Source organism: Letharia columbiana (genome assembly GCF_014066305.1).
Source record: "Letharia columbiana isolate WasteWater2 chromosome Unknown Sc0000092_s0, whole genome shotgun sequence".
NCBI classification, from domain to species: domain Eukaryota; kingdom Fungi; phylum Ascomycota; class Lecanoromycetes; order Lecanorales; family Parmeliaceae; genus Letharia; species Letharia columbiana.
In genome coordinates, this window is record NW_023501137.1 from 40,615 (window position 1) to 60,365 (window position 19,751).

The 19,751-nt window shown below is 51.7% G+C and overlaps 8 protein-coding genes across 8 annotated transcripts; 2 read left to right on the top strand and 6 right to left on the bottom strand.

Moving 5' to 3' along the window:
• Positions 1–695: 695 nt before the first annotated feature.
• On the top strand, positions 696–2,066 carry HO173_012743 (uncharacterized protein; the record flags this gene model as incomplete). The annotated part of the gene is made up of 1 exon (XM_037314577.1): positions 696–2,066. The coding sequence occupies one exon, from the start codon at positions 696–698 to the stop codon at positions 2,064–2,066; it is 1,371 nt and encodes a 456-aa protein (XP_037158543.1).
• Positions 2,067–4,245: 2,179 nt separating this feature from the next.
• Positions 4,246–4,577, top strand: HO173_012744 (uncharacterized protein; the record flags this gene model as incomplete). The annotated part of the gene is made up of 3 exons (XM_037314578.1): positions 4,246–4,357; positions 4,419–4,463; positions 4,528–4,577. The coding sequence occupies 3 exons, from the start codon at positions 4,246–4,248 to the stop codon at positions 4,575–4,577; spliced, it is 207 nt and encodes a 68-aa protein (XP_037158544.1).
• A 1,430-nt stretch (positions 4,578–6,007) lies between these two features.
• On the bottom strand, positions 6,008–7,443 carry HO173_012745 (uncharacterized protein; the record flags this gene model as incomplete). The annotated part of the gene is made up of 6 exons (XM_037314579.1): positions 6,008–6,124; positions 6,184–6,386; positions 6,492–6,760; positions 6,808–6,915; positions 6,972–6,997; positions 7,048–7,443. 6 exons carry the CDS (start codon positions 7,441–7,443, stop codon positions 6,008–6,010), a joined length of 1,119 nt encoding a protein of 372 aa, XP_037158545.1.
• Positions 7,444–9,731: 2,288 nt separating this feature from the next.
• HO173_012746 (uncharacterized protein) lies at positions 9,732–9,974 on the bottom strand (the record flags this gene model as incomplete). Its single annotated transcript, XM_037314580.1, has 1 exon — positions 9,732–9,974. One exon carries the CDS (start codon positions 9,972–9,974, stop codon positions 9,732–9,734), a length of 243 nt encoding a protein of 80 aa, XP_037158546.1.
• Positions 9,975–11,046: 1,072 nt separating this feature from the next.
• HO173_012747 (uncharacterized protein) lies at positions 11,047–13,288 on the bottom strand (the record flags this gene model as incomplete). Its single annotated transcript, XM_037314581.1, has 2 exons — positions 11,047–13,099; positions 13,149–13,288. The coding sequence occupies 2 exons, from the start codon at positions 13,286–13,288 to the stop codon at positions 11,047–11,049; spliced, it is 2,193 nt and encodes a 730-aa protein (XP_037158547.1).
• Positions 13,289–13,969: 681 nt separating this feature from the next.
• Positions 13,970–17,076, bottom strand: HO173_012748 (uncharacterized protein; the record flags this gene model as incomplete). Its single annotated transcript, XM_037314582.1, has 10 exons — positions 13,970–14,100; positions 14,157–14,192; positions 14,279–14,456; positions 14,565–14,578; positions 14,630–14,659; positions 14,805–15,040; positions 15,130–16,327; positions 16,425–16,610; positions 16,667–16,712; positions 16,762–17,076. The coding sequence occupies 10 exons, from the start codon at positions 17,074–17,076 to the stop codon at positions 13,970–13,972; spliced, it is 2,370 nt and encodes a 789-aa protein (XP_037158548.1).
• Positions 17,077–17,242: 166 nt separating this feature from the next.
• On the bottom strand, positions 17,243–17,726 carry HO173_012749 (uncharacterized protein; the record flags this gene model as incomplete). The annotated part of the gene is made up of 3 exons (XM_037314583.1): positions 17,243–17,282; positions 17,346–17,447; positions 17,512–17,726. The coding sequence occupies 3 exons, from the start codon at positions 17,724–17,726 to the stop codon at positions 17,243–17,245; spliced, it is 357 nt and encodes a 118-aa protein (XP_037158549.1).
• An 874-nt stretch (positions 17,727–18,600) lies between these two features.
• On the bottom strand, positions 18,601–19,663 carry HO173_012750 (uncharacterized protein; the record flags this gene model as incomplete). The annotated part of the gene is made up of 2 exons (XM_037314584.1): positions 18,601–18,846; positions 18,908–19,663. 2 exons carry the CDS (start codon positions 19,661–19,663, stop codon positions 18,601–18,603), a joined length of 1,002 nt encoding a protein of 333 aa, XP_037158550.1.
• Positions 19,664–19,751: the final 88 nt, after the last annotated feature.

A 19,751-nucleotide genomic window follows, 5' to 3' on the forward strand; every position in this document is an offset into this window, starting at 1 on the left:
AGAGAGCAGATGAGAGAATAACTGATGCGTGTATATTTGCCAACCGCAGAACTCTAGTCTCTCACAGACAAATTCAGGATTAAGGTAAGTAGTTAAGTAAGTAGGCGAATGAATGAAACTCGGTCCCTCGGTCAGACCCGTACTAGTACCACACTAGTGCACGTGGGGGCCCAGCGACCTATCAGAGCTTCGTGATGCAATCTCTCAAACCTTCTCTCAAATCTCAGTCTTTTACCAAGCTGGCGGTAAGCCTCCAACAATGCTACGACACGTCGGAGTCGTACATTGGGCCATTTCCCATGGAGCAGCGCTCATAAAAGCGCAAGTTCCCCCATCTGAGCGCGAGATGTTGATACCTTCCAGATGGCGCCTTCTCAAATTCTTCCCAGCCAGACGCCAGTCCAGAAGCCTAACCGCGCCCCATAACCACTTTTGGCTTCAAGAGTCATTTCTCATGTCCCGAAAGGAGCACCCAAAAATGGGCAATTTCCCTTCCCTCCCATAAGAGCCCAGCTCGTCGCACGTTCGCGATTGCATTCCGTCAAAGGGTAACATAATCCCCAAAGTAAAAGGGTATTACACCTGCGAGGTGACATACTTTGTGGCTTGCAGCCTCCCACATTCTACACATCCGCCGGCGCATTCCCCTGCGACCTGCAGCATCATCCTGCTCGAGTCCCCAGCAAAGGTTCAAGATGCCTGAGGACACGCCCCAAGATACTGCCTCCAAGCAGCGCTGGCTCCCACTCACCAGTCCACCGACCAGTCCTGTCGCATTGCCAATGCGTCCCGCGCTCGCAGAGCTACCGGCTCTTCCGCTGAACCAGAGACCTCAGCCTACAGCTTCGAAGACACTGCCAGCAGAGGTCCCTGTTGTTGGTGCGAATCAGCCCCTCACTCCTCCATCTACACCTCCGAAACCAGAGAACATCCGAGCTTCCGCCAGCGCAGACGGGATTGAAGCTATACTCTCAATCAACGTAAACCTAGGCGCGAAGCCATTCGGGATGCCCGAACTTAAAGCGGATCAGGCATCAAAGAGGGAAGCTCTAGGACCGGACACGGCACCGAAGCCGTACACTGGGGAATATCAGTTGCGCGAGGAGCTAGGGCGTGGTGCTTGGAGCACCGTATATCGTGCTGTAGAAAATGTCGAACCATTGAAGCAATTGACAAATCTGCCACCAACTCCTCCAACATCACCAACCGCTGGCGCGACTTCTTCGAGCAAGAAGGTGCTGGCAGTCAAGAAACCCTCCAGCCGCCAAGCGCACAAGATTCTCGAGAAGGAAGCAAAGATTCTCACTTACATCCACTCCCACGCCAATGCTTCAACTTATCTCGTCCCATTCCACGGCTTCGACTCGGCTCAGCATTCCATCATGTTTGACGCCGTACCTCTCAGCCTCGAAACCCATGCTAAAGCGGCCACCAGACGTCCGCTTTCGACAAAGACCATGTTTGACCCTGTCGTCGGTGCAGAGGAATGGGCCGGCCTCGCCGAGAGTCTGATAGATGGTCTCGCCTTTCTTCATAGCGTGGGCTGTGTGCATGGAGACATCAAGCCAGCGAACATCCTTCTTCGACCTGGAAGCAGCCGGGCCTTGACTCCTCTATACTGTGATTTCTCCTCCTCGCACACCATCTCCAGCACGGGCGAGGAGCAGGAGGTTGAAGAAGTCAGCGCGGTCACAACAGAGTACTTATCTCCCGAACTTCTCGAAGCATTGTCCCCTCGTAACACCGACCGCGCCGTCGCAACATATGCTTCAGATGTCTTTGCCCTGGGAGTAACACTGCTATTCGCGGCTATTGGCGACAGCCCTTACGCGGGTGCGCGCATGGCGTCGCAAAAGCTCGGTATGGCGAAAGAGGGATTGCCGTTTGAGTTCGCCAGAAGGGGAGAACAAGCGAGTAGAGTCATGAAGGGTAGGGCGGTGGAGAAAGCGTTGAAGGGCGCACTGGCGAGAGAGGCGGTGAAGAGGGCGGCGGTTGCGAAATGGAGAGATGAGATCCGCGAGCCCCTGAAAAGCTGGGAAGAAGGCGGTTGGGCGAGGGGCGGATGAGGAGGCCAAGCGACGAATCATGATCTATTCCTTACGAAAAGCGACGGTGCTGGCGGTGCCCCATTGCGGCTAGAAAGGGGCTCTTTGCAGCGATATACCGGCGTTCTAGAAGACTGAGCAGGCATCATCGTCCTACCTTTCTTGCAAGTATGAATCAGACCAATGCAGATGTCGAGCATCTGATTCTTTCCTCCTTTTCCCAACATCCCTCGTCTCTCCCTTTCGTCTGCCAGTCACGCGATCATGCCAACACCCTCTCCCGAAGCTCCATTCCTCCCATAGACGTCAACACACCAGCCCTAAATCCATCTCGCACCCAGAACGCTTCAGCAGCCAGTCGCACCCGACCGCATCCGTACACTCCACCAGCTCGCTTTCACGCCGTGGACATCCTATCGCCCCAGCTCCGAATCAATGGATCGAACAGCCGCTGTACCTAGAGTAGTGAGTGTATGTAAGTCGTCCCGGCGCCACGGCACCGGGTCTTCCGTGGCGCCCCCATGTCGGAGCTTCAGCCCTGGCCGATCGAGTCCTTCCGGCTTCCGACACGGGGCACGAACCTACTCCCGACAATCGACTCCCACCCCCGCCTGGATGTTGGCTTGGCTTGGTGGAGCGGCACCAGATGTCGAGGTGGGATGGGGATTTTCAAGGTTTCCCGGGAGGTTGGGGGGGGAAGAGAAGGTTGTTCATCGTCGGGCTGGCTGATGGATCAATGACACTCCCCGAAGCAGGACCAGCGATGGATCTCTCAAACCGCGATGCTGGCGGCCAACGGAAGAAGAAGAAGAAGCTTTCTGTTTCATCGGAACGGGGGAGGGTTTTTCTGATTCCAGCACGGAAGCGTTGATCGGTGTGCATCAGCCAAGCTCCGAGCTTGGAGGATCAGATCTGCAATCCACGACGTGTCCAACCCACCGAGCTGACAAGTTGTCCCGACGATTACCATCGAGCCGGCTATGGGTGATGGGTCGTAAAATACGTATGAGTCTGATTGACTGGCTTGTGCTACCAGATCCATGTCGAGCCATGTCTAGCTAGATGCGTCTCGGACATAGCTTCCCCGGGTTGGATTTGACTCCGGTGGACTGGTAGCTCCCACTCGGTAACCGTTCTCCCATGTGTTGTTCGTTGTGTCGGGACCCAGGTGGTTTGGCTACAGGTATAGATGGTGAGGGTTGGTCATCGCTTAGCTATCGTTATCTTCTGGCTTCTGACGTGACGGTCGCGGCTTGTTCGATGTCCTAGCAAATCCTAGGTAGGAGCAATCGGATCCCTGCTCCCTCCCTTAGCGTGCCTCTATCGGCCTCCCAATGCCTCTCCAATGCCTCCCAATGCCTCTCCAATGCCTCCCAATGCCTCCCATGCCTTTTATACCTCCCATTGCCTCAGCTACCTCCCCCACTAACCTTTGTTAGCACGTCATTTCCTTCTTGAGCCGGCCCCACTCTTTTATTGGTGATGGGAGTTTTGGTTCATTCGCACGCGATCCAGCTTCACTAGAAATGTTGTCAGCGTTGTGGAAGACCGTTCGTGTATGTACGCGCCGTGGTATTGAATGAATTATCACTTCAACATTTCTTAACGGCTTTGGTGGAATAGCATGTGGCAAATTGCCTGAAAGAAGATCTTTGCGAGGTGTGGAAGTCTTTGGAATCTTAGTGTCTTTAAAGCGTGTTCATGGATGTCCCAAGAGTGCGTCTATGCATAAAGACACAGCTTTTCGCGGACGATCAGCATTACCCTGTGGCTTGTTTCCCATGCCCGTCTTGCATTAGCATGGCCGACAGGGCATATGGGTTTGGTGTTACTGTTATCCCGTGACTGATTGATTCTTGTTGGGACCCTCGCTGCCCCGTGAAATTGATGTCTTGGGCTTTCAGGTGCACACTTCGTATCTTTCTGCATCTGATCAACAATAACAAAAAGCCTAACAGACGCACGTTTGCTCATCAATAACAGGTTCCTGGCTTGTTAGTGTCAATGAGAGGTGGAAGCAGTCCGAAAGGAACAACGCGAAGCTGAGGCTAAAGTGAAGGATCACAGCCCGTAAAGCAGCACGTCTCTCACCTTCAACATCATTCAACACTGACTCCAAGGATCGCAGCCCACCACCATCTCGTGGCTCACCTTCAACGAGAAATTCCAATGGCCACCACCCCGTATGCATGCCCAAATCATGGCTTCTGGCCCACGCAGTGGACTGAGACCTAGAAATCTAGAATCCCTCAAACCAATGATTTGGACGCCGTCGACATCGCCGAACAAGATAACCCAATCGCTACTACCCCGTACGTATTCCCTCATTGTATAGCTTCTTGCCAATAGCAGCATTAAGATCGAATGATCTAGACCTCCATCAAGCACAGAGCAAAACAATACAGCAGCCACCACCCCGTATGTCTGCCCTCATCCTTTGGCTTCGTCCCGATTGAACGCGAACTTACACCAAAACATCTAGCCCGCCAACAGCCACGAATTGGGACGACATTGACCCCGTCACCGGGCTGAGCAAAGAATATATGACCGCCATGGACATCATCGACAGCTGCGACTATGCAGAACTTCGTCGTTTCAACGCTCTACTGTTGGCAAACCAGCGCCTTTCGATCGGGCAGCAGATAGAAATGTACTACGACGGAGGCGAGTCTGAGGAGCATAGGCGTAAGAGGAACGGAGGTGTGATGGCAAGAAGGAAGAGTGTGATGGAAAAGGTGGCAGCGATAGTGGCCTGTTGGAGGGGGGCGAAGTCGAAGAAAGCAGCGAGGGGCGGACGGGAGCATGAAAGGCATTTTGGGGGGGAAGTCGAAGAAAGCAGCGAGGGGCGGACGGGAGCATGAAAGGCATTTTGGGGGGGGACAGAGTCGAAGTAATCAGCGAGGGGCGGACGGAAGCATGAAAGGCCTTTTGTGAGCATGCCAGGAAACCAATCTGTCTCATTCAGAAAGGCAGCAAGCAAGGCGAAGAAAAAGATCCGGAAACACCAAATGGCTACACGGACACCCACACACTCTTCAATATAAATCCTGTAGTGCTGTTGTATCGTCGGACCAACAACGAGCCCGAAACCACGTGAGGTAGTAACCAAGCTCTGCAACCGCGCTGCAACACGTCTCTTGCCATGCTCACGGAGAGCTGGTGCAAATCAGTCACCACCAGAGTCGCGAGGATGAGGAGAAGATCGTTGGAAGGCACGCTGCGACCGACCGCACCCCCCCGCAAAGACTCCGGTTGGGGTCTAGAGATGAGTCTCGTACCGAGGCGCCTGTCAAGTCTCGGGCTGAATCAGTCGTCGAATCTCGGAGACCTTGACACAAAGCCAGGGGTTAGGGTTCGGGATCAATCTCGACCAGGCCACTAGCCACTCTTTTTCCTTCGAGCAGTAGGGCTCTGCGAGGTGTACGGTAACTGTTTTGTTCTACTTGGGCCGATTTGGACTGTTCGATTGATTGCTAGCTATCGAGAAGGAATTGACGTGTTTGGATTGTTCGCGGGAGTGCAGCGAAGGAGTCGAGGCTTTTTCTATAGTGCCGAGCATGCCAAGCCTCAACTAGCGCAGAGGTGGTTCAGAGGGGGGAAAGCCGCTGTGCTTTCTGTAGCTTTTATTTCTCTGGTATTAATATTACAACTATGGTAGCATTTACAGCTCCAGTCTCCTATTCGTACAGACGCTGCTTTTCCAATCAAAACAGCCCGCTAATACCTAACGCAGCAGACTATCTTCTTCCATCCCGTAAGGTCATCATTCAGTCGTCCGCCCATAGTGGTACAGTGGTATATGATCAATCCAAACAAAATCGCAGCCAACTCAGGATTATGATTATTATTGGCGGCCTTATTTTCCGGCCTTAGCCTCGAGGGCAACATATAGTGGTAGTGGTAGTGGTAGTGGTAATGGTAGTGGTAATGGTAGTGGGGAGTCGTGAATCGTAATGGCGAACTCAGTAGTTCACTTTCGCCCATTGCCATGGCTGCTGTGGAGGGGGAACGCCCATCTCGTAAGAAGGGACGCCTTGCGTATCCGGCCATGAGGGTGAGTGAAACTCGTATTGTCGATGCTATGACCACTGTCAGTCGGTGCTCACAGTTCGAGTCACTCGAGGCATGAGTCACTTACCGGAGGAAGACTCGGCGCCTCAGGGGCAAACCCCAACGTAGTCTGATCATACTGACCCCACGCCGGTGTCGGAGGCGCTCCAGACAAAGGCGAATGCACACTGATCGGTTGGAAGCAGGAATCAATGCTTCCACGTTCAGGGCGCTGAATGCCGTCTTGCGGGTAAAAAGGCTGGGGAAGGGCTTGTTGAGGTTGCAAGTAGTCTGAGAGAGGGGAATAACAAGAATCAGAGGAGGAATACAAAGGAGAGTCTCCGGTTGGAGAGAGCCCGTAGAGCAGCTCGGGGACCAAGCTGCGTGGTGTCGTACCTATTGGTGCATGACTGGAGAGCTCATGGAGACCTCCTGGCCCTGAACGGTGGGAGGCATATTCGCTGCTTCGGTGCATGTTAGGCTCGATTATGGAGCCGATGGACATGGTGCCGGAGGGTTGAGGGTTTGATGGCGCGGGTGCTGGGGCTGGAGGACCCATGTGTGGGCCGCTGAAGCTACCTCTGGCGGATGGACTTGAGGCTTCGCTGGTCGAGCGCTGAGAGTATGGACTCCTGAATGCCGATGTCTCTGCTGGGATATTGTGTCTACCGAATATCAGAGCTGATCTTGTGCAGCGGGCAGGTCTACTTACTGTCTTTCCATGTGCCTTGCTAGCAGGTCCGCGCGTTGAAAAGGCTTGCGACATCCTTCTAACGTACATTGAAAGGCAGGCTGTGTATTGTGATTCGCTTCGTGGCGTCTGTAGAATGACGGTCAGTACAAAGGACAGCTTTCGGAGACCGTTGAGTGCCATACTTGCGATGCTCTGCCCGAGTGAAGATCTAATTTGAAGTTAGCACTTCCCCGAACGCAAACCCAGGACCAAACGCACCTTAGTACATCCTGGGTACTCGCAAGCATGGACCTTCTTCCCCTTCTTCGCCTTGCTAATACGATGTGTCGTCGGAGTATACGTGATTTCGCCGCCCATCGGATCCAGCGCGCCCCCTGGCATTGTCATGATGGAACCCCGTGACGACCCTGAGCCCGACCCTGACTCTGCTCTATATGGCACCGACTTTGCTTTCTGTCGCTGCTTTGGACTTTCCCTAGGTTTCCCCGAAGCATCTGCAGGAGACCTGGATGAAGACCTGCGCCGTCGGGTTGATTCAGACGATGTCGGCTTCTCGTCGGAGGCTGATGGGAGGCCGGTGGGAGGACTATGTGCTTTTATTGCTGTTGATTGAGCAGCCTCTATTAATTGTGACTGAAGTTGTTGGTCGGCCATGTTGCAAATTCTGCGCCTTGAATGGTACTAAAATTGGCTATTATCTCCGCCTCAATTAGATCTTTGCAGATTTTTGATTAGGAAACCTGCTGTGGTGTGGGGCGACAACGGGATGGATGACTGAATGCGGTCTTTCGAGATTATGACGGCCTCAGCAAGGCTACTTAATCTTCGAGGTGGCAGTACAGGACATTGGTATGTAACGTTCAGCCTACCACGAAGGTCATGCTGTATTAGGCCCGTGAGGCAGGCTGACGTAGTAGTATTAAGCAAAGTTGAGACGGCGTGTAGAAATTGTGAAGCAAAGGATGTTTGTGAAAAAGAATAAGTATCATCGACGTGATCTGCAAAGCCGAGTGTTCACGGGGTGGGGTGAATGAAGGTAGCTGCCGAACGAAGCGTTGCCTAGTTGAGTTATCAAGATGGCTCGAAGCCATGAAAAAAAAACCTACTTTATGCCTCATCGAGAAATGGTAATCTCGCTTGATGACCTGCATGGAGGATAGGTGATCATGAATGGGCTATTTTAAACGCGGCTGTGCAAGTCATGAATTGTAAGAGACTTTTTGCTATGTAGTACGGTATGTAAATTGTAAAGTAGTTACCCGGGCGTTCAAGCCCACGGCTCAAAGGAGCTATTCAACGTCGTAGTCTGAATGTGCTCCAATGCTCCAATGCTCCAACTCCGGGTCGTGTCATAGTCATCTGGCCCAAGCTCCCTTCATTTCACGTGTCGCTGACTACGTCTCCGTCGTAGCACGGGTGACATGGCACGGGAGGATTTCGATCCATGATACGGTGGATCAGCGAGACGCAGGAACGCTGATGCTTGTCCAGAAGAGGTCAAGTCAGAACTACTCACTAGAGGATGTCAAAAGATCCAGCGTTCGCGTTTTGGCGATTGCGGTGTGTTGGAAAGTAATCCTGGTAGGATGTAACCCTTCTGAAGAACAAGGCTTACAAAGGCTCTGGACTGTGCTTGGATAGGAGGTTGATGAGGTCGACAAAACGCATGAGGTGCATTAGCGGAGTATCTCGCGCTATATTTGGCATCAGCCTCGCTAATCCTTCCCTATCCGCGATCGGGGGAGCCCCTATCTTTTCCTTTTTTTTCCTCTTTTTCTTTTTCAACTAATTTTCCACTTATTTTTCCATGCCTGGTTCGGTGCAATGCCTGGTCGGAGGATTCCTGCTTCGTTCAAGGCCCAAACAGTGTGGACAATGTGGACAGTGTGGACATGATTGGTGGAAGCATATTCATCGAATCATCGATGAAGCTTGGATGAAACATGCGCTGTTCAAACAGGGTCACAACTCACCTGAACAACAGCGCGACTGGTGGGTCTTGGCAGCTGAACGCTAAAGTACATTACTGATGCATTGTAAAGTACCTTATCCTTGCATTGGACCTGTTTTATTAGACACGGCCACGAGGTGATTAAAGTTAATATTACCTACCCTTGTACCTTACCGTAGTCTGCTTTATCTTAGGTCATCAGTATACTTTCAATCTCTCCTCTCCTGCTGTGCATTTTCTTTCCGGCCAAGGGCAAGGGCGAAAATCAAGCGCTCATTTGCCATGTGGCACTCTCCCTCCTAATAAATCATAAAGTAACAGTGCCAAAAGGCGTCGCCGACATGCAGCACAGTCAGTCGGGCAGGAAGGCGAACGGCATCCCTCCGACTCCGTAGATCCTCGCTTACTCCACTTCTGCGAATGGGCCGAGAAGGAGTCTTTGTCTTTTCCGCGCCTCCTCTCCGCATTCACTTGATACAAGGTTAACCTTCCGTTCCTGACGATCTCGCGTACCCTGTCCTGAACAAGCCAAGCCCCACACTCGATGGGGTAAAGAGCGATGCGAGGCCAGATCTCGCGCCCACCTTCATCATCCTCATCATCCTTGTTGGCCGAATCTTCATTCTCGTGATAGCTTCACCAAGACACCAACATCTCTAGGCCGCAATCCTACTTGTCCACAAACAAAATGCCATCCACCCGTCTCCTGAACCCCCGACTTGTTCTGCCGTGTGAATGAACTCATCATGCATAACACTATCGTTTGCCTTTCCCGCCGGACGACACGTTGATGCTACCGCGTGGCCCTGAGTCAGAGTGCGCTTGAGCCCGGATCAGCATTCAGCAGCGTTTCATACTCGCTAGACTTTGTTATACCCTTGGGCTACCACTCAACCTTCTTGGAGCTCGGCTAATAATAAGGAGCGACGACTACGAGTCAATAACCAAGACAGATCTGAGCTAGTCATCAGATCTTAGGACATGAGACGCGCTAGATGTGCAGCGATATGTTGGACGGCCGAATGCTTGAACGGACGACAGGATTCGGTTTTCTAGCTGAGGTGACCAATGCGAGAATCCTCAGAAGGCTCGCTGCACCGCTGACTACCAATCTCCAACAAATGGCAGGTTGCAGTAGTATGCTCCTTCCGCGTACCTGCTTTTCGCGTGGGCGATCGACTGTCTTGGATTCCGTGGGCGTCTTGGTGGCCAACAAAAAGGGTGCTGCGGCCATGATGCAAGTCTTTGGATAATCTTGATTGGCTCTGGTAGAGGGAAAGTCTGTGCACAAGTCCTAAATACGTTCCTGCTGCGGGTGGTTGCACATGGCCGCTCCTGGCTTTCTTTGGCCTTGTTCAATTGAAACCTCCCCTCCCGCTGAGCTGTTCTCCCGTCTGCCAATCCTCGCTACCACCATTCTTCCTGTGAAAACTGACTACGTGCTGGGACCGATCTGCTTCTGTGGTACTAAGCAGTGGTAAGTGACGGGCGTCTTTCCATCAGCTGAGGCTGACTTCTGTGCCACAAGTCCAGCAACACGCTCTCGGCGAACGGCGATACTGAAGTTTCAAGTGGCACATACCTCCTGATGTAACTAGTCTTCACTTTGCAAAACCACAACAACGTTCCAGGATACCGGAAGGGTGAGTGGGCGAGTTCTGAACCATGAGTACCCCTGCAGCTTGCATGGTGCCGACGTCGACGTACGGCGGAACTGGAGTTGGCTCCCGATATGTATGTAAAGGATGTGTGCTCTCGCTAGGGTGAAGAACCGCCGCCCCTCTCTTGCTTTTTTCCAGTGTCCTCAATTCAAAGGCAGGTTCCTTCCCTCTGATGCGCAAGTATCCAGCGGACCCCTTTTCTCAACGGACTCTGCAAGAAGACCAAAAGCAAGCTCGTAACACAGTGCCGCAAGAATCACGCAATCTAGCTCCCTTCGCTGGAAGATCAGCCTGACTTGGCAAAGGCTTTCAGGCAATGCTGGAGAATCATAGGGAAGCAGCTAAGAATCGTAAGGGTTTAGACATAAATAAGTATATATGGCAGATAGTTGAGTGAGAATGCAAACACAAGGCCGAAGACCGCGCATTGCCGACGCCAGAATTACAGAGCAATTCATCTGTCGAAGAATATTAAATGCTAAATCGCAAACGGTTTGACAAATCGAATTCGTCACCACAGTTCCCTTCCCTACCCAATGCCCCTTCCCGATATACCCGTCCATGACCCAGCCGAAAACGCCCACTCGAGTGATGCTTTTGCAACAAACGATGACTGAACAGGTTATCAGAGGAGTGCATATACATCTAATGTTTCTTCCCAGTCATACGAGCCCAAAAACTCCTCCGACTAGCCTCAGGATCGGCAGGCGAGTCGGGACTAACGACATGGGTTCCTCCACGAACGGTCATCCCCGCACTGCCAGGCGACATCATATCCTCGTTCGAAAGCGGACTGTAAATGTCGTTCGAAGGATTGCGCCTCGAGGTCGGCCGAACCGACGGTGGTGGTGATGAAAGACCGGCCGCAGGCTTCGGTGGTGGGGTGGGCGCGGTAGCGTGAAGACTTGGAATGGAGTCACGGGCCTGACGTTTCCCTCTCGACACTTTATTTGCCACCGAGAAGCGACCAGACGACTGACTCAATGGTGATCCGGGGTTGTTCCTATTCAATGACCTTCGCCTGGACGACGAAAAAGATGTTTGACTCGAGAGTGCTGGGACGGAACCCTCCAGTTCCCCCACCGGGTCTCCTGGTAGCTCAGCGGGAGGTGCTGAAGGATCATACAACTCGTGAAATGGCCGCAGTGGTCCCCCCTGTGATGAAGGAAGCTCTGGTCTTGACACATCGCCGGCAGCGATCTCGGACCTGGACACATCGCCACCGGCAACCTCAGCGATGCCCGATCTCTCCCCAGGGTATCTGGCTTTCTCGTTTATCCATTGAGCTTGTGCAGCTTCGGCTTTGGCCTTGGCTTCCTCGGGAGTGGAGCCTTGCATTTCGAAGCGTTGATGCTCGTTGTCAACGCCAAGCTCTTGTTTGAATCCTTGTCGGTGCTGATCCTCCATATCGTTATCAAGCATTTTTGCCTTTTCTGCCTTCTCCTTCTCTGAATCACGCTTAGTCTGGCGCTTCTTCCAGAGGAACGCACCAATTGCGGCAGCGATGACAAGAACACCCACGACAACACCCACTGCGATACCCACAGTCTTGCCAGTCGAAGAACCCCCAGAGCTCGTCGTATCACTTGGAGCTTGGATAGCCACAAGAGTTTGCTGCATGTTCTCCGAGAACAGGCATTCGGAAATGGAGAAATTCTGGCGTTCCCAATCCACAGTGAGATATGCTTCTTGAAGAAATGTCCTTCCCAAGGTATACTGCGTACTGTTATCCGCCCTGCGCAGCGGGAAATAGTTCGTATTGCTGGTTAGATTCGCAGCAGGCGGTGTCAACAGTAGATCAAAACTGGCATACGGTAGCGTGATATTGATTGTTTCTCCACCACTCGTTGAATTACCTAGAGTGAACGTGACACTCGCATTTTGGGCCGTCAATTGAGAGCTTAACGCGTCATCGACCAGATAGAACCCATTCGTGTCGTTGTACGTCAATCCAAACGCTATTTCAAAAGCTTGACATGCTTCCACAGGGAGCCAGATCTGTGCCTCTGTTGAGTCGACCGAGGCCATAATACCACCACTTGGTAGCAGATTGCTTGTAGTCCCATTCTGGTCGACTGATGAGATTGACTGTATTCCCACCAACAGACTGCGACCCTCTTGCGGTGCAAATGATATTGACAGGTTGTTTGGCACGAAACGCCCTGAATCAACCCCTCCGAGCGTCAGACTCCCAAGCACTTGCTTCAAGCGATATTTATTTCCAGCTGTATACCCAAAGCTCAGACTTGGTATCAGATTCTGGTTCTTTAGCGTAGTCATATAGCTTGCTTTCCCCTGCTCTTGTTGTGTAAAATTGGTCGAAGCCGGATTGACGCCGAAGAATCCCAGGTAAAAATCATCCGTCGAAAACGCCCCAACGATCTGGTCCGGTAGAGAAGGTCCACCACTCCCTTGGATCCCCAAGCCCACTGTATCATTGCCATATCTGGCGCTACCCGTTGAACCCAGATTCTGTTCTGCGCCTAACGCATAAAACCCGTACTGGCTCCAGGTGGAAGAGGAGTTAGGGTTGAATAGAAGTCCACGGCCGTTTGAACATGTATCATCGCCAACAGCACATCCCTCGGTCTCAACGATCCAGGTAGTGGAGATCTCGTTGGAGACAAAGACTCGGACGTCTTGAATGGGTGTGCCAACTTGGATAGTGAAAGAAGACCACGGGCCATCATCACCGTCCCTAGACCGGGTCAGCAAAGTTCGGACTTCCCGCGAGCGTAGAAAGATACCAATTTTGTGAGGGCGCTACTGAAATGGGTGTAGGCACTGCCGATGCTGATGCTCGTTCAACCAAAGCAAAATTGGAGGCGGACACAAGCACTATGTATTGCGAGAGCCAGAGAAGGCGAGAGAGGATCGGTGTCTGCATGTTGAGCCTTGTGCGCCGGAGCGCTCACAGAAAGGTTAACAAACGGACGCTCAGTACCGCAACTCGCTTGTCAAATGGTCATCGTAATGAGATTTCATTTGCGATGTCAAGTAAGAGGAGAATGAGATGGTTCATGTATTTGGCGCGAGAATCATAGCATGTCAGCTTTGCCCCGCCCCAACCCAGAAGTGGAGATTTATCTCAACCTCCATGGCTTCAAGCATAATAATCTAAGTAGCCGGCCAATCAACGGTCGAAGGATTCGCACTAGGATTCTCCTCAACTTGGTTCACCAGATCCATGGATACTGGCGGTAAGCACAACTATGTATGCCAATAATAACTGCCAACGATTTGGAAGCAGCATCCTGAGGTATCAATACCTACATTGCCTTACCTATATAATCTGATGGTAAAGATTGTTGATTATTATCCTGGGGAACAAAGCACATGTTTGACACGCGATCGCGGCATGGCTCCACGTGGAAGGAAGAGCCCTCCGATTCCAACTCGACGGACCCCAGGCAATACTCTACTTCTTTACAAATGATTATACACACAACCTTTTCACGCTATTGGATCAATGGATGAGATTGTATTGCAAGAGCATTCCTCTGGTACCAGCCACGCGGTGGACTCCTACTCAATCATACGAATGAAAATATTGGTATCAAGCCCAACGCTATGCTCCCTCGCTGGCTTCAGTAGCCTTGCGGAACGTCTCCCACGGGGTGCAAGTTCCCAAAGCGCGCTTCATGTGGGTATTGACAATGCTCAACCCATACACGTAGCTGGCATTGACCCACCCAAAACCTGAGAAAAGGACGGAAATCAGCCCATGATCTTGCCTCAAAAACATGCTATCTTACCCTCTTTAGCCACGCCTTTGAAATCGCTGCCTTGATCTATGTTCAATTTTGGGAGTCAGTAACCTTTCGGTTGGGTCAGGAGATGGGTTTGTAGCCCGAGGGGCCTCCTGGGTGCTACTTACTTCCGTACTCTGCATCGACTTTGTGAGGATCGATTGGTCGAGTGACATCGTACTTCTCTACCACTATCCCGTTGAAATCGACAAAGGCTTTGGTGACCATATAGAGCCATTTGTACGCAAGTCGCTCGGCCTCGTCCTGAAAACCATATCTCAGGAACCCTCCCCAAGCCAAGATTTGCTATAGACAAAGGCTCCGAGTTAGCGTTGCCTGTTCACGACAGGGTATCGACCCTCGGATCATGCCCGCAAAGTAAACAGAGGACATTTGGACTCCAAAGCCACGTACTTGAGGTGCCCACCCTGTCAAATGTTAGCGTTTCTCAGGCTTCAAGCTGTTCGATGTTTGCTTACCATAGGGGTAGTCCCACTGGCGGCTTGGGCCTGATGATTTCGGAGTCAGCACTACTCTTTCGGGAGGCATTCTGAGTCGCGAGACATGTCTCAGGAGCAGAGGACTCTTTCGATATGTCTGATGACTCATAAGACAGCATGAATGGGAAGAATTGGCTTGAGAAGTATAACGTACGGTCAATGCCAATAGCCCCTCGAGATTCCGCCGTGCCGGATACCAAACCTCCAAATGCCTCGAACTTCGGGAGTGCTTTTATCACCAAAGCAGCAGCCTGTTGAGGAGTCGCTAGGCCTGCCCACATTGCCCAGAAAGTAGTTGCAGTCTCGTAATCGGTTTGCTCCTGCTTGACAGTGTCATAATCGAAGTACATTCCTTTGCTTTCATTCCAAAGGTAACGGTCAATTGCCCTTCTAGATTCTGGAGTCAGCATTGCCTGACGAAGATAGGATTCTGGACTCAAGCATTGGTCCAAGATAGATCTGACTCCAAGAATACGTACCTTCGACTCTTGGCTCTCCGGTTCCAAGCTGCTGACGTCTCCTTCTGGTTGGGTTTCATACCGTGGGCGACCACGCACATGTCGGCTGGAATCTCAAGATGGTCCTCAAAGAAAAATTGGATACACCGAGCGATATCGGTCTCGTACTTGTACAGCAGCGAATTCAAATCGACGGTCGCAAGGTTTGCTGCCACATTTTCCAGACGATAGGAGGTATCATGGCCCGACTCTCTAACCGCTCTGTCATGTAAGAAGTATTCATCCAGATCAGGCTCGGTAACGGTCCCGTCGTCCCTGTTGTACGCTTGAACAAATTCGAAGTATTCCATGTTGTATCTCTTTGCGTATGGCTCAAGGATGTGGGTGAAGTGGCTAGCTTCCGTCTCTGGTGGAACGCCAATGCCTACTGGTCGATATCGGGACAGACCGGTGAGAGGATCAAATCTTGGGGATGCCATCCAGACGGTGTAGTACTCCTTGATGGCAGCTAACATAGCTTCACGGAGAAAGTCCAAGGCGTCGGGTTCATGGCGAATCTTGTCATATACCCTAAGCGCCATGTCTGTAAGAAATGGAGGCTGGGTGCGTCCCAGGTAGTATGTACGATTGGCATTCAAGATCTTGCCATAGTGTTTGATGCAAAAGCAGAAGTTCTGGACCATGGACTTGGCAAGATCAGTTCGCTCATTGACAATAAGTCCAAGTGATTCCATGTAGGAATCCCAACCATACATTTCGTTGAAGCGTCCACCTGGCACGACAAAGGGAAGGCCCCGCAGCTCCTTGGCTGCAGTCCGAGATGATGTCCACTCCTCCATGGCAAGAGCCAGCAGTCCTGGTTTGTTGTTGAGGTCTCTAATCCCTTCAGGTGTGAGTTCATGAGGAGTGAGGACTTGGACGTCAAGGCGAATCAGGGGCCGATCTCTAGCGAGTTGCTCGTAGTATTGGATCTGGTCCGGGCAACTCTCCGGGATGTATATCCGCGGCCTCGGGTCATCAGTCCAGTCCTTAGGGTCCCGTCCCGCCTTCTCAATTGACGAAGCGTCAATACGCCGAGTGAGATTTGGCCAGAACGAGTATCGAATCAGCCGCGAGAGGCGTTGGACGGGGTTCTCGTTCAGTCGGGCCTCATCTAAGATGATGTGTTTCCTGCCGGAATCCTTTGCTAGGGTCAACTCCTGAAGCAAGTTCGACAACACTGATGGGATTCCCCAGTCAGCAATTATTCTTTCTAGATCAAGGTGAAGCAATAAAATATGTGCCTAGTCCGCTGCAGGCCGTTGGAGGACTCATACTGTAGTTCCCACGGATATCAAAATGCTTGAAACCATGGGATGATTCCGTTCCCAACGAAAGAACCTTGGGGCCCGCATCATCGATAGTGATCTGAACATTCTGGTCGGTATCTTCTCTCGACAGGAGACTTTTGAGGGTCGCGTCCACAGGAATGAGGAAACGGCGGGGTTCGCTCGTAGTATCATCTATTGGGAACCTGGATTAGCAGCCGTGTAACGGGCGATGATTGATGGGTATTTACCCAAGCTCAGTCGTCGAAAGGCGGGCAGTGTGCTTGCATCGTGAAGCTGTTGTAAGCGTCAGCAGGCTCCTCAATAGTATTGAAAGGGACAGTACAGAAGTATGGGTTCGGTGACCGTGATGGTCAGAGTCTTCTGCTTTGGAACGAAGATCAAAGAGACGAGGAGCTTGCATTGTCGTAATAATAGGAGTAGTAACCAGCAGAAACAATGTGCTATAGGCAGAAGTGAGGGGGAAAAGTGGTAATATTAGGGGGTAAACCGGTTGTTGATGTGAAGAAAAGTTGGGAAACTGGCCGGAGTTTTGAGCGTTGGATGGGCCAGCATCATGGCTCCTTCCCTTCTTAGGACTATCATGTTGGGGCAGGAAGTTCTCGTAATTGTAATTTGCTCTCTTTGTCGCTTTTCGCATGCTAATTCCATTGGGTATCTGTCCGCGCTCACTAGCCAGCAATGAGACACTGCCTCCCTCGCACAAATACCGCTAAACAATCGTTCGAAGCCCCTTGTTACGCCTTCTGTATGCAATCGATTCATCAATTTGTAAGGTAGTCCTCAATCATAGCCCTATGTGGTCTTCATGCCTTTGCCTTGCCTGAACTCGCCGAGCGAGAAAATCTAAACACGCAGGACCGGATTAGCTAGTGATTCCTTGACAGCTTCGAGGCTGGTACTACTTACGGTGTTCTCGCTTGCGCCTTCTGTGGCGGCTCGTTCTCCTTGTTCCAGAACCGCGATTTGTACGCCGGCCAGCTCGAGTAATTCCAGGCCTTTACCAGTAGGCTGAGAATGTAAAGGACTATGTCAGCTCTGCCGATGATACCAGAACCCATCAGCACCTCCATACCTCTGTGTCTGATCAACATAGTTCTCGTTCCTGACTTCCTTGATACCAATCTTCATGCCGTCCTTGCCAAAACTGATATTCTTCTTCTCCATCTTCTTCGACGTCTTCTCGGCTACATCCGTAGCGATTGTGTATACCGCATAGCCGATGGACGCAGCGACGGTGAGGACGATGAAGAAGATGACGAGAGGGACAACTTTTGAGAGCAGGGCCATGGCTGGTTTGGAGGAGCGGAGGGAAGGCACGTGCGAGGTGTTGTGTCTGGTGTGACCTGATGTTTGAAGCTTGAAGCAGGAGCGTCGAGATGGGGGAGTCAGATTCAACAGCTGCAAATTTTAGGACCAGTTCGGCAACATTTTGTAAAATGTCCCTCGAAAACTAGTCGTGCACAGCCTTCTTCTGCGGTCAAGCTTTCAGGTCGGGCAGCTTTCACTTCAGCGAGCTGGAATTCGGGGTTCTCGTAGGGCTGAGTATCCTAGGCCCAAAGGAGTGGGCTAGCGCGGCTTGGAGTAACAACCTACTTGAGGAAGCAAGATATCTCAATACTGATGATCATTGGAGCCCCGAGAGACGGGCTGACTACCAGACCAGGTATGGGCAAGAAGCTGGTATTATCACATGGAGAGTCACTCAATCGTCAAAGCATCGAATCTTATTTAGCATCTAGCTACCTCGTTCCCCCTTTCCCTTCACCCTCACAGTAGCTCCTCTTCACTCCGGAGGGTGAATGTGTCGAAGATTAAGCAGTCCGAAACGGTGTAGGATCGAGTCTCTGTTGAAGGGGAAATTCTGCTCACGAGCGACGCGGTTTGCTCGCAACCAAATAAGTCAGGCTACTTTCCAACAGAAGGCCCCTAATATTGTCCAGTCTGAGCCGGTGTTCTGGAGGTACCTGGCCGAAGAAGAGGGTAATACGGCGATTACAGCAAAAACTGATCTATTCTTTACTTCTCATGTGAGGGTATGACATTAGGCGACTATTGCTAGGATACAAGGTCCCTCCACAAAGTAGCTAAACAGTGTCGCTGATTCGTAATGTAGAGTATGCAGCGGGATTCAGCGGCAAAGAACATGCACACCTTCCTTCCCTTAAGCAGCGAACAGCCTAATTCCGCTCGCTGGAGCACCGATCTCGCAAACCTCACAGATCCTGCAGACCTGTCCCTTGAACTCCGAATGATATTTTGCACCGTCAAAAGGACAGGCGACACTTGGGGAGCCGCCATATATCGGCGTGTGAGAAGAAGCGCAGACGTCGAATTCAGCGAATTGATCAAACTCAATGTCAATCTTGTCCTGCGGACTTCGCTCGCACTGGGACTTGATCTTCTTTGCCTATGAAGAGGATTAGTAAAGGCAATTGTCATGCAATTCGGAGCGCAAAAGTGTTGCTAACCTGATCCAACAGCTTGGCCGAACCCCCATTCGCAAGCATGCGGTTAGCAAAGCTGAGGGCTGATGAGTAATTCTTGTTAGTGAAAGCCAGTTTCATGGCAGCCATGAGCGCAAGCTGGCGATGGGCAACTTCAAGCTTGGGTATCGTAAAATACGCTGAGAGCTCAAGACTCCGCTTGATGTTGTCTTCGCCCTCGGAAGGCAGGGCCCTTCGCTCCAGCTCCAACGCCATCGCTGTAGCGTACTCGGCCGCCGTCGTGATAATCTTCTTGGCCTCAGCAACGTCCTGCTGAGAGCTTACAGCGTTGACTAGTAGAGAATGTAAAATTCGCTTAAAGGTCTTCAAACCGTCGTCGAGTTTGTTCGATCTCATCGCACTGTAGCCTTCCTGTAAGTCAGTGGTGGCAATTGATTCTAGGTCCCGTGGTATGATGGGAAGCAGCTTCCGGGGATCAGTCTCCTCTACATTTCGGCGCACGTAGTTGACCAGAGGAGGCAATCCCGGAGTGGCTGGCAGGTATGTCTTGGAAGCTTGGTAGATTTCGAGGAAGCGGGGTTTGAGAGGTGCAAGGTTGACGGCGCCCACTTGCCGATTGAGAAGCTGCATAGCGGTCTCGAAAGATCCAGCAGCTGCATGGTCAGCAGCGATGGGAGAGTTGCGGGCCCATAGATCGGCTTCACTACTGCCAGCACCAGCGTCTGCACTGTCGACGTTGACGAAGTCAGACTCGACCTCAACGTTGATGTCGTCACCCATGTCCCAGCCTGCAGCATCTTCGTCTTCTTCTTCGCCCAGCTGGCCATCTCGAGTGACAGCCTCGTCCTCTGGGACGCCTTCAATGTGG